This window comes from Mauremys reevesii, linkage group 13 (genome assembly GCF_016161935.1).
Source record: "Mauremys reevesii isolate NIE-2019 linkage group 13, ASM1616193v1, whole genome shotgun sequence".
Taxonomy (NCBI): domain Eukaryota; kingdom Metazoa; phylum Chordata; order Testudines; family Geoemydidae; genus Mauremys; species Mauremys reevesii.
This window is the reverse complement of record NC_052635.1, coordinates 3,010,689-3,025,849: the sequence shown is the minus strand read 5'-3', so window position 1 is coordinate 3,025,849 and position 15,161 is coordinate 3,010,689. Positions and strand designations below refer to the sequence as shown.

General features: G+C 50.9%; 1 gene segment (V, D, J or C); it reads right to left on the bottom strand.

The window, feature by feature from the left end:
• The window catches only part of LOC120380807, a 35,724-nt gene extending 21,895 nt beyond the window's left edge, over positions 1-13,829 (bottom strand). The window contains 1 exon segment of the V gene segment in view: positions 13,708-13,829. Coding sequence covers positions 13,708-13,753 — 46 coding nt within the window.
• Positions 13,830-15,161: the final 1,332 nt, after the last annotated feature.

Genomic DNA, 15,161 nt, shown 5'->3' with positions numbered 1-15,161 from the left:
AGCCAACAGATCATACCAGCAATTGTTACTTCTGCATGGTGCCCCAGTTGGGAAAGGTGTGTCAAAGAAGAAAAAGTGGACTGTGCATTATCCAAACATTCCATCAGCTATACGCCCAGTACCCCACGGAGAAGGACTGCCGGTTCCTGATGCACCAGAATCATTCTCACTTGAGTCAGATGAGGAAGAGGATGAAACTTCTGGTCCTGAACCATCAATGTCACAGGACCCACATTTTCTCCCATCCTCCTCCTCTGAACCACACCTTATAACACAAGGTGAACTGAATGACCTTGTCAGGCATTTGGAACTACCCAAGAGTAAGGCAGAGCTGTTGGGCTCCAGACTACAGCAGTGGAATCTCCTGGCAGGTGATGTTAGGGTTTCCATGTTCCGTGACTGTCAAAAGGATCTTGTCCCATTCTTCTTCATGGAAGGTGATCTTGTAGCCTGCAACAACATCGATGGTGTGATGGCAGCCCTCAACCTCATTCACGATCCAGATGAGTGGAGACTGTTCACTGATTCATCGAAGACGAGTCTTAAAGCTGTTTTACTGAATAATGGCAATTTTTTGCCATCAATTCCAGTTGGTCATGCAGTCCATATGAAGGAAACCTATGACAACATGAAACAACTTTTGAGGTGCATAAACTATGACCAACATCTGTGGCAGCTTTGTGGTGATTTGAAGGTTGTTGCTCTCTTGCTTGGTCTGCAGACTGGATACACAAAGTACTGCTGTCTTTTCTGTGAATGGGATAGTCGTGCAAGAGATTCCCACTACATCAAGAAAGATTGGCCACTCCAACAGTCATTGGAGCCTGGGAGGAAAAGTGTTCAGCATCCACCACTTGTTGAATCAAGGAAGTTTTTGTTACCACCCTTACACATCAAGCTGGGTCTGATGAAGAACTTTGTCAAGGCCATTGACAAAACACAAGCAGCTTTCAAGTACCTCTGTGGAAAATTTCCAAGGTTAAGTGAAGCTAAGATAAAGGAAGGTGTCTTTGTTGGTCCTCAGATTCGTGAACTTCTTCAAGATGATGCATTTGACCATGCGTGGCAAGGAAAAGACGGCATGGAAAGCCTTCCAGTTAGTGGCAATAAATTTTCTCGGAAACAACAAGGCAGATATGACCAACAGGTTGTTGGTGGAAAACCTCCTCAAGGCATACAAAAGCCTTGATTGCAACATGTCACTAAAGACACATTTTTTGCACTCTCATCTAGATTTTTTTCCACCGAACTGCGGAGCAATGAGCGACAAGCACGGCAAGCAATTTCACCAGGACATTGCAACAATGGAGAAATGCTATCAGGGCAAATAGAGCCCATCAGTGCTTGCAGACTATTGCTGGACAGTGGCAAGAGATGCTCCATTTAATGAATACAAGAGACAAGCCAAGAAGCGCCGAGTAGACACTGAATAGGACTAAACTATGTACTGTGATGGAGCAAGGCCGGATGGCTACAGGAAAGTACTGAGGAGCAGGTATGTTAGCTCCAGGCTAAGCAAATCCCTAGTACCATGGGAACCAAAATGGCAGTTGCTCCAGGCTAATCAAGGCACCTGGGGCCAATTAAGAACTTTCTAGAAGGCACCGGAGAGAGCTACATTGATTGGAGCACCTGCAGCCAATCAGAACAGGCTAATCAAGGCACCTGGTATAAAAAGGGGAGCTCACTCCAGTCTAGGGAGGAGGAGCCAGAGGAAAGAATTGTGCATGAGGAGCTGCGAGCAAGAGACACAAGGAACTAAGAACTGAGAGGGGGTACTACTGGAGGATTGAGGAAAACACCATACAATCAAGCAGTATCAGACACCAGGACGATCCTGTGGTGAGGATAAAGAAGGTGTTTGAAGGAGGCTATGGGGAAGTAGCCCAGGGAGCTGTAGCGGTCAAGCAGCGGTTACAAGTAGCACTATAGAGACTGCTGCAATTCACAAGGCCCTGGGCTGGAACCCGGAGTAGAGGGCGGGCCCGGGTTCCCCCCTAGCCCCGCTACTCCTAATCAGACATAGGAGTAGTTGATCCAGACTATGGGTTTCATCCAAGGGGAAAACCACTGAGGGGAAGAAATCCGCCAGTAAGTGCAGGACTTTCTGGAGGAGAGGAGGAACTTTGCCACAGTACATAATAGTTTTTTGCCTTTTGATTCATAATAAATTTTAGTTAGATAACCCTTTTGCTGATTTTTAAAGTGTGACATAAACAGGACAGGTGAAATATTATCATGTAAAGCAACCATAACCACATGAAAAGACCTAGGCTTACAATTTATGATTAAAACTCTACTATCAATATACATAGATATAAAATGTAAAAACTTAAATATCTTAGAAACAGTAGCCAATCCGTTGTTTTAATTGTCATAGTTGAATTCAGCACATCAAAATACATAATAAATAGCACATTTTATCTCTGAAGCAGACGAATTCTCAAAAATTGTAGACTAGTGTTACAGGTTGAATCATTATAGAATGAAAACCAAATGGAGCCAAAGTCTCAGTTTCCCTGCTGCTGGAGGGGAAGTTTCTCAGGAGGATTGGCCGGGCCATCACTGCCAGGGCCAGCTCTAGGTTTTTTGCTGCCCCAAGCAAAAAATTTTTTGGCTGCACCCCCCCCAGCCCTGAGCTCCCCCACGCCCACCAGTGCCCCCCCACCCGCACCTTCTGCTGCTCCAGCACTGGGCTCCCTCCAAAACTTGGGATCCGCTACCAGCACATGGCTGCCGAGCCCTGGTCCAGCCCCGGCGGGCGGGAAGGCGAGGATCTCTGGCTGCGGGGCTACGGGCTCAGCACTGACGAGCCCAGCCGGCCGCTCACCTCCTCACACACACAGCCCCTCGGCTCCAGGGGACCCCGCTTCCCTCCCTCCCCAGATCCTCACACAATCTGGGCAGGGCCACCCAGGGGATTCAGGGGGCCTGGGGCAAAGCAATTTCGGAGGCCCCGTCCATAAAAAAAGTGGCAATACAATAGTAACATGTATTTGGAAATGTAAAAAGTAAGCAGTGAAATACATTCAAAAATTAATTTGTAATAATTTGAAAATACACCAAATACATTATTTAAAAACATGAACTGCTTTACTGGTCTGTCTACATTTGCAATTACATAATGGGCTGTTGCTGGGTGATGGTGACGGTTGGTGCCAATGGGCTGTCGCTGCCTGGGGGTGGTGCTGCTGTTGCCCAGGGCTGGGTGGGGAGCTGGGCTCTGGGTTGGGGGTGCCCGGCTCACAGGGGCTGGGCTCAGGAGGACTGTGGGGAGATGGGGTTGGGGGGTGTCTGGATCACAGGGGCTGGGAGTCAGGGGCTGTGGGGGATGGGGCCAGGGGGTGCCCGGTTCAGAGGAGCTGGGCTCGGAGCTGGGGGTCAAGGCTTGGGGGGATGGGGTCAGGGGGGTGCCGCCCCAGCCCCTTACCATGCCGCTTACCCCCTGCAGCGGCGTGGTGTCTCCAACTGGGGCCTGAGTTCCCAGCGCTCGGCTGCAGCTCGCAGCCCCGCCCCCTTATCAGCGGAGACACCGGGGGATGGGAGAAGAGGGAGGCAGAAGGAGCCTCCGACACACTCCTGGGGACCCCTATGGGGCCCGGGGCCTGGGGAAAATTACCCCACTTGCTCCCCCCTGGGCAGCCCTGACTCTGGGAGCCCTTCTCGCTGCCGCCGCAGCCCGGGCTCGGCTACAGGGGACACAACCTCCCTCCCTCCCTCCCTCCCTCCCCAGCTCCTCGCACACTGTGGGATCCCCTCTGGCCGCGGTGGTGAAAGGGGCTCCCGGAATGTGTGAGGAGCCTGGGAGGGAGGGAGGCGGGGTCCGGAGGCAGGGAGGGAGAAGGGGTCCTGCTGCCAATGCCTCTCCGAGTCTCCCCAGGGCGGCGCGGCGTTTCCCTTCCAGAGTGGGCTGTGCAGGGCGCCGCTGGGCTGGGCAGGTGGCGCGGATCCCGGCTCCGGCGAGAGGCGGCGCCAGGCACGGCTCCCGGCAATGCCGTCCCAAGCAAAAAAATAAAAATAAAAATGGGGGGCAGAGTGCTGCCCCTTAGAAATTGCTGCCCCAAGCACCTGCTTGGAAGGCTGGTGTCTAGAGCCGGCCCTGGTCACTGCTCAGACCCAGGGGACTGCGAACTGTGTCTCTGGGTGCTGCCTGGGCGGAGAGAGGAACAGATTTGAACAAGAAACTTCTCAACCTGTTTGCATACTCCCTTCCTTATAAGACACAAGCTTCTACCCTTTGCATTAGTCTTGAAGAAGAGAACTCACAGGACCCCTCACTCTGCGTTGTGAAGTGCCTGGGCTGGGGGATCGTGTCTGTGCTTTTACCTAAGGGAGAAGTAAAATTAAGTTAAATGGGCGGTGATTTCCCAGTGTCCGTGGGGTGAAAACAATCCACAAGCCGCTTGGGAAAGTCCCGGCGGTGCCACATCCCCAGGCTCAGCGGAGTGGAGTTTGTTCAGGCGCCGGGTGATCTCTGCCCACAGCCCCGACCGGACTCTGAATGGCCCATTTCCATATCCAGCCTCCAGCTCTCCCTGCCTCAGTCTCCCCGCTCTGACCCAGGGGCTGGGATAGTTCCCGGCCTCCCGGCGGCGCTGTGGGGAGAAAGGCGATAACCGCGTGTGAAGGGCCGAGACGCCGCAGTGAGGGACCCCACACGGGTTATAATGAACTAATCACCTTCCGCTGCGTTACTGCGCTAAACGTCCCAGTTTGCTGAAAGGGCCAGAGCCTCCCTGGTGTAAATCCGGAGAAACTCGAGTCTAGCGGAAGCAGCTGCGGTGACTTTACACCAGCGGAGGATTTGGCCCCAGGAGCAATTCGCTCCATCCATTGGGTCTGATGCGAACCCCAATGTGCTTGCCTCGTTTACACTGACAGACGCTGCCCTGTGAGTCTAACACCGAGACGGGCCCCGGGGGAGCCAACGAGCCAGGGCTCCGAGGGGAGAGCGACTCAGAACAGGACTCACTCCGGATTGGGGTTCACAGATGGAGCGAGGGATCTCTACACCCAGCGGGGCTGTGGGCAGGAAGGGGAGACACATTGCCCGGGAACGGAAGGGTTAAAACTGCCGGGAGGTTTGTGTTACATTCACCCGGGTGCCGGGTCTCATGTCCCAGCCCCGAGCGGTGTGTGTGTCACTGCTGCCCCCGCGCGGCTGCCGGGAGAAGGGCGGTTCCGCAGCCTGGGTTTTTGTATGATCACAAACCGGTTTCGTGTCACTGTGTCTCCCGCACAGTAATAGCGGGCGGTGTCCTCGGGCTTCAGGCCGGTCATTTGCAGATACAGCTCACTCTTGGGATTATCCCTGGAGATGGTGAATCGGCCTTTCACTGAATCAGGGTAATATATATCACTCCCATCGTACCTTATAAAAGCGACCCATTCTAGTCCCTTGCCAGGAGCCTGTCGGACCCAGCTCATACTGTAGCTGCTGAAGGTGAACCCGGAGGCTTTGCAGGAGAGGCGGAGAGAGTCTCCGGCTTTTTCACATCCCCTCCGGACTCCACCAGCTGCACCTGGGACCGGGCACCTGACAATAAAGACAGGCCATTATTATCGGTATAAAAACAGCGGTAAAACAATATTCTTCTAACGCTGCCAGTGACTCAGAGGACGAAAATACCTTCCAAAGCGGCTACAACGAAAATTACAAGGAGCAAAAATCCCATTTTCCCTGGTGCTGGAGGGGAAAGTTCTCAGGGACTGGCTGGTCACTGCACAGACCCAGGGGCTGCGGATTGTGTCTCCGGGTGCAGCCTGGGCAGAGAGAGGCACAGATTTAAACAGGAAACTGTGTCCCTCATTTGCATGTCCCCGCTTTATAAGAGACACACACTCCTGCTGCCAGGGATCTGAGTGACTCGCACTAGGGCTCCGGGTGCGGGAGTCAGACTGTCCCATCCTGTGTGTCTGTGCAGCGCCGGGCACAGGGAGCTGGGCACCTCCTGACACTTTCGGACCCCTGGGAGCAGGGCCGGCTCTAGGTTTTTTGCTGCCTCAAGAAAAAAAAATAGCCGCTCCCACCCAGCCCCTTGTGTGTGTGGCTTTTATACGTTTGCACTTTGCAATGTTGTTGTTTTGATTTGTTTGACTGGGTGCGGTACTGATGCAGCATTGAGCAACGACTGCACCTGAATCTTCCTGGGCCACCAAAGAGCCTGAGTAACTCGTGCCCCTGTGATACGTGCGGGGGGGGGGGAATACAGACCAGAGAGGGGCATTTCAAAAGGCTTAAATCCCCGCATGCTTTGCGGCCCCGGTGTCACGCCTGGGTCTCTTGAAGGGAGGCTCCGGGGTTGTGCAGCCGCGATCGGAGGCTGAGCGAGAGCCTCCAATGGGGACAGTTATCTCCTGAGACAGCCCCTGGCTTTCCTGGGCACGCTCCGGATTTCAGTCTTACTAGGAGCTGGGCTGCTGCTTCTGAGCGCTCTGCTCCTTGCGCTCGTTTAAAATGAGCCCGACGTTCCCCAAATCATTAACTGACACGGACAAGGAGCGCTGGAGAATTGCCCGCTGTCCGACGGGTGCTAATTAACATAAGAACATAAGAAAGGCAGTACCGGGTCAGACCTAAGGTCCATCTAGCCCAGTATCTGTCTACCAACAGTGGCCAATGCCAGGTGCCCCTGAGGGAGTGAACCTAACAGGCAATGATCAAGTGATCTCTCTCCTGCCATCCATCTCCATCCTCTGACGAACAGAGGCTAGGGACACCATTCTTACCCAACCTGGCTAATAGCCATTTATGGATTTAGCCACCATGAATTTATCCAGTCCCCTTTTAAACATTGTTATAGTCCTAGCCTTCACAACCTCCTCAGGTAAGGAGTTCCACAAGTTGACTGTGCGCTGCATGAAGAAGAACTTCCTTTTATTTGTTTTAAACCTGCTGCCTATTAATTTCATTTGGTGACCCCTAGTTCTTGTATTATGGGAATAAGTAAATAACTTTTCCTTATCCACTTTCTCAACATCACTCATCATTTTATATACCTCTATCATGTCCCCCCTTAGTCTTCTCTTTTCCAAGCTGAAGAGTCCTAGCCTCTTTAATCTTTCCTCATATGGGACCCTCTCTAAACCCCTAATCATTGTAGTTGCCCTTTTCTGAACCTTTTCTAGTGCTAGAATATCTTTTTTGAGGTGAGGAGACCACATCTGTACACAGTATTCGATATGTGGGTGTACCATGGATTTATATAAGGGCAATAATATATTTTCAGTCTTATTCTCTATCCCCTTTTTAATGATTCCTAACATCCTGTTTGCTTTTTTGACCGCCTCTGCACACTGCGTGGACATCTTTAGAGAACTATCCACGATAACTCCAAGATCTTTTTCCTGACTCGTTGTAGCTAAATTAGCCCCCATCATGTTGTATGTATAGTTGGGGTTATTTTTTCCAACGTGCATTACTTTACATTTATCCACATTAAATTTCATTTGCCATTTTGTTGCCCAATCACTTAGTTTTGTGAGATCTTTTTGAAGTTCTTCACAATCTGCTTTGGTCTTAACTATCTTGAGTAGTTTAGTATCATCTGCAAACTTTGCCACTTCACTGTTTACCCCTTTCTCCAGATCATTTATGAATAAATTGAATAGGATTGGTTCTAGGACTGACCCTTGGGGAACACCACTAGTTACCCCTCTCCATTCTGAGAATTTACCATTAATTCCTACCCTTTGTTCCCTGTCCTTTAACCAGTTCTCGATCCATGAAAGGACCTTTCCTTTTATCCCATGACAGCTTAATTTACGTAAGAGCCTTTGGTGAGGGACCTTGTCAAAGGCTTTCTGGAAATCTAAGTACACTATGTCCACCAGATCCCCCTTGTCCACATGTTTGTTGACCCCTTCAAAGAACTCTAATAGATTAGTAAGACACGATTTCCCTTTACAGAAACCATGTTGACTATTGCTCAACAGTTTGTTTTTCTATGTGTCTGACAATTTTATTCTTAACTATTGTTTAAACTAATTTGCCCGGTACCGACGTTAGACTTACCGCTCTGTAATTGCCGATATCACCCCTAGAGCCCTTTTTAAATATTGGCGTTACATTAGCTAACTTCCAGTAATTGGTTACTGAAGCTGATTTAAAGGACAGGTTACAAACCTTAGTTAATAGTTCCGCAACTTCACATTTGAGTTCTTTCAGAACTCTTGGGTGAATGCCATCTGGTCCCGGTGACTTGTTAATGTTGAGTTTATCAATTAATTCCAAAACCTCCTCTAGTGACACTTCAATCTGTGACAGTTCCTCAGATTTGTCACCTACAAAAGCCAGCTCAGGTTTGGGAATCTCCCTAACATCCTCAGCCGTGAAGACTGAAGCAAAGAATCCATTTAGTTTCTCTGCAATGACTTTATCATCTTTAAGCGCTCCTTTTGTATTCTGATCATCCAGGGGCCCCACTGGTTATTTAGCAGGCTTCCTGCTTCTGATGTACTGAAATTCCGACACTGCCACTCAGGGCCAGCTCCGGGGTTTTTGCCCCCCCCCCCAAGGGATGGGAGGGGGAAAAAAGCTGCGATCGGCACTTCGGCTGCAATTCTGTGGCAGGTCCTTCCCTCTGAGAGGGACCGAGACACCCGCCTCCGAAGAGCCCGGTGTGCTGCCCCTTCCTCTTGGTGCCCCAAGCACCTGCTTGCCGAGCTGGTGCCTGGAGCTGGCCCTGCTGCCACTTGATCAAAGGATCCGGTCATTATCTTTAAAAAGTTGTGCCTGAATGAAAGGATTTCTCCAGGCTCAGATTCGTTTCCAAGGGGGCGGGGGCAGGAGAGAAGAAGGGGAAAGCCAGGCTAACCCTTGGGGGGTATTTCATGGCGCTCTCTCCTCACTGAGCCCCACCGGCTGTACTGCAGCACAGGGTTACCTGGCTGGTGGCACTGACAGTGTTACTGGCCGCTCGGGGCTTCCTGCCCAACCCTGGTGAGATCTCGGCAGCTCTCGCTGTTCCTCTGGGAACTCGGGCTTTAGGAACATGAAGTGGCTCTTGGCAGACTCCGGGGTCAGGCAGACTTTGTAGCAGTATCCCGGAGGGCCGCTGCCCGACACATCCAGGCAGTTGGTGGCACTTCGTTGCCCGAGGAGAGCTGGGGCTTGATGCTGGAATTTTTGAAGCTGTTGGCCGGAATGCGGCTCCTGGAAATGTGCTGCCCCAATCACCTGCTTGTTTTTCTGGTGCCTAGAGCCCATCCTGACAAGTACTATCTGACCTGCCCCTCTCCAGTGTTTAAAGACAGAGCTGATTAGGCTCCATAGATAGTCTTTTGTTCTGCTCTCTGTGTGTGTATATATATCTCCTCAATATATGTTCCATTCCATGCATCCGAAGAAGTGGGCTGTAGCCCATGAAAGCTTATGCTCAAATAAATTTGTTAGTCTCTAAGGTGCTGTGACGGAGCTGTTCTGGCGGGACCCAACTGAGAGTGCCAAATCAGGACCAATTGCTCAAACAGGGCAGTTACAGCCCTAGGCTGGGGTTTTTCCACCTCTAAGGCAAACCAAACCAGCCAGACAAAAAGGACTTTGGTCTCACCCCACTGGCTAACCACAAGTCACACAAGCAATTTCCTTAGACACTCCAGTCTCCCAGTATCACCACCAGTGCACTCGTCCTGGGGATGAATGGTTATGAAAACCAACACCCCAATAAAAGAAAAAGGTTCCCTCGATCCCAAAGGACCAAACCCAAGACCCAGGTCAATATACACATCAGATCTTACCCACAAATCACGCTGTTGCCAATCCTTTAGAATCTAAAATCTAAAGGTTTATTTACAAAGGGGAAAAGGTAGAGAAGAGAGGTAGAATTGGTTAAATTGAATCAATTACATACAGTAATGGCAAAGTTCTTAGTTCAGGCTTGCAGCAGTGATGGAGTAAACTGCAGGTTCAGTTTAAGTCTCTGGAATGCATCCCCCGCTGGGATGGGTCCTCAGTCCCTGGTGTAGAGCTTCAGTTTGTAGCAAAGTCCCTCCAGAGATCAGAAGCAGGATTGAAGACGAGATGGAGATGAGGCATTGGCCTTATATAGACTTTTCCAGGTGTAAGAATCCCTTTGTCTTCACTGTGGAAATTTACAGCAACATGGAGCCTAGAGTCACATGGGCCAGTCCCTGCATACTTTGCTGAGTCACAAGGCGTGTCTGCCTTCTCTCCATGGGTCAATTGTGTAGCCGATGGCCCTTTAATGGGCCATCAATCCAGCTATGCCGGGCTAACATCAGCTTGTCTGGGACACTTCCCAGAGGCAGAGCAGAATACAAACTATAGACATTACAGAGCCAATACTTATAACTTTAACTACAAATGATACAGACATATAGACAGCATAATTATAACCAGCAACCCATAATCTGGTCTTAGACACCTTAGATGACCCCCTTTATCTAAGATTTGGTGCCACTGCAGGACCTTGGTTGCAACCCATGTTCTATATGGTCCCAATTTATATCAATAACGTCACAGGTGCCACAAGCACTCCTGTTCTTTTTGTGGATACAGACTAACACGGCTGCTACTCTGAAACCTATCTTTTGTTTGTCACTGTTTAGTGACTACTACAGCTGAAATCACTGCTAATCAGGTCTAAGTGCTTTGGCAAGGCACCTTCCCGGTCTCCCCAGCTTCCACTGCTTTTAGCCCTGGCGAGACAGGCTTGGGTAAAATAGTCCCTCTTGGTGGCACAGAGGCAGTCCTTTCCTTCTCTCCACCAGCCTTTTTAGGTTGGTTTTCTCCCTTATGGGAGAGAATGCAGCCCCCTCGCCTGGTGAGGGTTGCTGTCCTGCTGCTCCTACCCTGCTGGTAACAAGACTCCTTTTCTCTCCCTCCCTCTTCTCCAACAGGGGAGGGTTTAAAAAGGTCTCAGGCAACCCTTAGTTGGAATCAGCTGATCCTAATTGACCTCAGGTAGCTCCCTCTCAGCTGATTCTAATTCATACTCTGGTAACCCCTTCTCAGCTGAACCGGATTGATCTGTAGTTACCACTCGTAGGTTGATAGAGAGGAGGGCCTTTTAACCCTCTGAGACTAATTTCTACCCCACTCCTCTTGCAGCTGTCTGTCCTGAGTTTATCACACTGCTTAAAACTATTGTGGGAAAGTGTTTCTGTGGAAGAGATGCCCAGTCTGCACTAGCAGTGAGGTTCCCCTACTGAGAGCTCAGCTGAAATCACTGAGAGCTGGTGGAACCTCAAGAGACCAACTCATCGAGGTCACAGTGACAGGTGGCAGCAGAAGGTGATGGTGCAGGGCCATTGGCAACAGAGCAATGGAGTGAACAGTGGCACAATGAAAAACAGTGGCCAGACCAAACAGTGAGCAGCTGGAGGAACGAACAAAGTGCCTTCTTGGCCTCCAACTGGGAGGTGACCTCATGTGAAAGCACCTCTCCACTGACCAAAGACAACTCAGCTCGCCATGCCAGCAGTGTGGATGGCTCCAGCTGGGCGACATGGCTCTGGGCAGATTTGCCAATGAACACAGGGTGCCCTGGCACGGGGCCCCCCAACAACAGGGGACCCCAGAGCTGGGCTCTTGGGCAGCTCAGCACTGGTGCACCCCCCTGCAGAGGCAGGGGAGCAGGCGTGCAGTGCGGGTGGTTGGAGCACAGGGAACGTGGGTGGAGGACTCAGGAGGAGCACCGGGCAGACTCGCAGACGACCAGAGAGAAGTGGTGCTTTGAAAGGGAAACCGCTGCCTCTCTCCAGCTGTGTGACTGCCGCTGCTCCTCCTGAGTCCACATTCAGAAAGGGGCTGGGGGGGGGGGATGTGTGGATGGGGAGGTTCCAGGGGAGTGGTTAGGGGCAGGGGGTCCAGGAGGGCAGTTAGAGACAGGGGTCCTGGGAGGGGATGGTCAGGGGATAAGGAGCAGGGGGGGTGGATGGGTAGGGTATCTGAGGGGGGCAGTCAGGGAGCAGGAAGTAGGAGGGGGCAGATAAGGGGCAGGGGGCAGGCTGTTTGGGGAGGCAGAGCCTTCCCTACCCAGCCCTCCATACTGTTTCGCAACCCCAATGTGGCCCTCGGCCAAAACGTTTGCCCACCCTGGGCTAGAAGCATGTGGTTCAACAGTGAAAGATTCAACAGTTGAAAAAGTGAAGAACTCTCTCAACACATTCAAAAAAATTGCATACATGGCTGATGAATGCACCGATGCAAATGGGCATCAAGTATTAAGTTATTGTGTACATTAACTTGATGTCAGGGGTAGGCCAGTAGATGCATTTCTAGATGTTCAAGTTATAGAAGATACATCAGCTGCATCTGTGGCAACCCACATCTTAGAAGAGTTAAATGCTTGTCAATTGGACCCCAAACACATGGCTGCTTGCACATTTGATGGAGCTGCAAACTTTTCTGGATGACATGGTGGAGTACAAGCTTTGCTCAGAGAAAAGTGTAACCCTAATCTCTCCTATACACACCGCAGAAGCCATCTACTCTAAGTAGCACTAGTACAAGCTGAAGACTCTTCAAAAGACATTTTAAAAAGCTATAAATTTATTGTCTTCATTATATTCTTTTTTCAGCAAGAGTCCAAAAAGACTGAATATCTTAGAAAATATAGAAAATACACTGGGACTGAAGTTCAAATCAGTCCAGCCTGGGAAAACCCGCTGGCTTTCTCATGAGCGATCCTTGGCTGTTGTCTTAAAATTACTCCAGCTGAGGCACTACCAGCAATGAGGCTGCCATGTGCTCAGGATAGACTAGAGAATTTGAACATAGAGTGGGAAGATCATAGGACGAATGAATGAAGATTTGACTTCAACTTATTTTTTATCATCACTAGTGGCTTGAGCGGATCTTTATGCCATATTTTCTGGGATGAAAAATAGGAATTCATCTCTTGCTACTCCCAGTCACAACAGCTACAGCTGAGGGTTCTTTTTCATTACTGAATAGAATTTTGTGTTCAGAAAGAAGTGGCCTTCTGCCTGATCATGTGAATGAACTAATGAGCATATCAACCCGGGAGAGCCAACGTGCCCGGTCAGCGAGGGGAGAGCGACTCAGAACAGGACTCACTCCGGATTGGGTTTCACAGATGGAGCGAGGGATCTCTGCACCGCAGGCCCAGCGGGGCTCTGGGCAGGAAGGGGAGATACGTTGCCCGGGAACGAAAGGGTTAAAACTGCCGGCAAGTTTGTGTTACATTCACCCGGGTGCCGGGTCTCCTGTCCCAGCCCCGAGCGGTTTGTGTGTCACTGCTGCCCCCGCGCGGCTGCCGGGAGAACCGCGATTCCGCAGCCTGGGTTTTTGTATGATCACAAACCGGTTTCCTGTCACTGTGTCTCTCGCACAGTAATAGCGGGCGGTGTCCTCGGGCTTCAGGCCGGTCATTTGCAGATACAGCTCACTCTTGGGATTATCCCGGGAGATGGTGAATCGGCCTTTCACTGAATCAAGGTAGATTGCAGTACCCCCACCGGGATATATAAAAGCGATCCATTCCAGTCCCTTGCCAGGAGCCTGTCGGACCCAGCTCATGTAGTAGCTGCTGAACGTGAACCCGGAGGCTTTGCAGGAGAGGCGGAGAGAGTCTCCGGGCTTTTTCACATCCCCTCCGGACTCCACCAGCTGCACCTGGGACCGGACACCTGGGAATAAAGACAGGCCATTAATATCGGTATAAAAACAGCGGTAACACAATATTCTTCTCACTCTGCCAGTTATTCAGAGGAGGAAAATACCTTCCAAAGCTGCTAGAGCGAAAATTACAAGAATCAAAAATCCCATTTTCCCGGGTGCTGGAGGGGAAAGTTCTCAGGGGACTGGCTGGTCACTGCACAGACCCAGGGGCTTCGGATTGTGTCTCCGGGTGCAGCCTGAGCAAAGAGAGGCACAGATTTAAACAGGAAACTGTCACCCTCATTTGCATGTCCCCACTTTATAAAAGACACACACCCCTGCTGCCAGTGATCTGAGTGACTCGCCCTAGGGCTCCGGGTGCGGGAGTCAGACTGTCTCGTCTTGTGTGTCTGTGCAGCGCCGGGCACAGGACGCTGGGCTCCTCCTGACACTTTCGGACCCCTGGGAGGAATGAACAGCTCCCTGCAGTGACTGTATTTCCTCACCTAGGAACTGAGGGCCTGGCTATTGTGAGGTGTTATTGGGGCTGGGGGCGGGGGCCAGTCAGCTCTGGAGCCCCGCCCCAGGGGCACAAGGGCCATGCAATGTCCAGTCAGGGGGGTCTGTGTCTGGGGAGGGGTCGTGTCCCAGGGATCCATTGGGCTGGGCCACCCGCCGGAGAGGGAAGATTCCCCATGGCACTGGGAGGGATTGGGGGGACGGAAGCCCCTTTCCCTTCCCGGCAGTGACCGGCTCCATTGAAATGATCCGTGACACTAGGAACGTGATCGGAGCAAGCCTGGCTCGTGCTTTGGGCCGGGTCTGGGGCCCGCCTGTGGGTGCAGGTGGGAGAAGCTGGAGGTGGGAGTCTGAGGGCAGAGTTAAATTTGCTGTGGAGGCTCCCTGGGATTAGTGGACCAAGAGCGGCCTGACCAGGGACCAGGGTTTCTTGCAATCGGTTCTGGCCACTAATAGAGACAGGAAAATGGCCTAGTTCAGTGGCTGTCCTGTCAGCCTTTCCAGACTGTACTGAATCAGGAGTCTGATTTGTCTCGCATACTCCAAGTTTCACTTCACATAAAAACTGTATCAGACATCAAAATACAAAAGTGTCACAGCACCTTATCGAGAAATTGCTGAGTCTCATTTTATCATATAGTTAGAAAATAAATTGATTGGAATATAAATATTGGTCTAAATTTCAGCCTATAGAGCAGTATAAACAAGTCATTGTCCGTATGAAGTCTGAGTTTGTACTGAATTGGCTAGTGCTCTTTATGTAGCCTGTTGTAAAACTAGACAAATTTCTGGATGACCTGATGCATCCCCAGGAAGACCTCCGCTTACCCCCACTGAGACCCACTGCCCTGTCCCGCTCCTTATAAGAGATACAGACTCCTCTCCTCGGAGATGTAAATTATTAACACACTGGCTCAGAGGGGGGTCAGACGCTCCTTACACTTTTGTATATGGGAGCTCCCTTAACCAGAATTCTTTAACCGGGGATTTGGGGCCCCCTGTGAAATCTATTCTAGTGAACTAAGAGCTGGTGGGAGATTCCGCTCGGAAGCCCCCA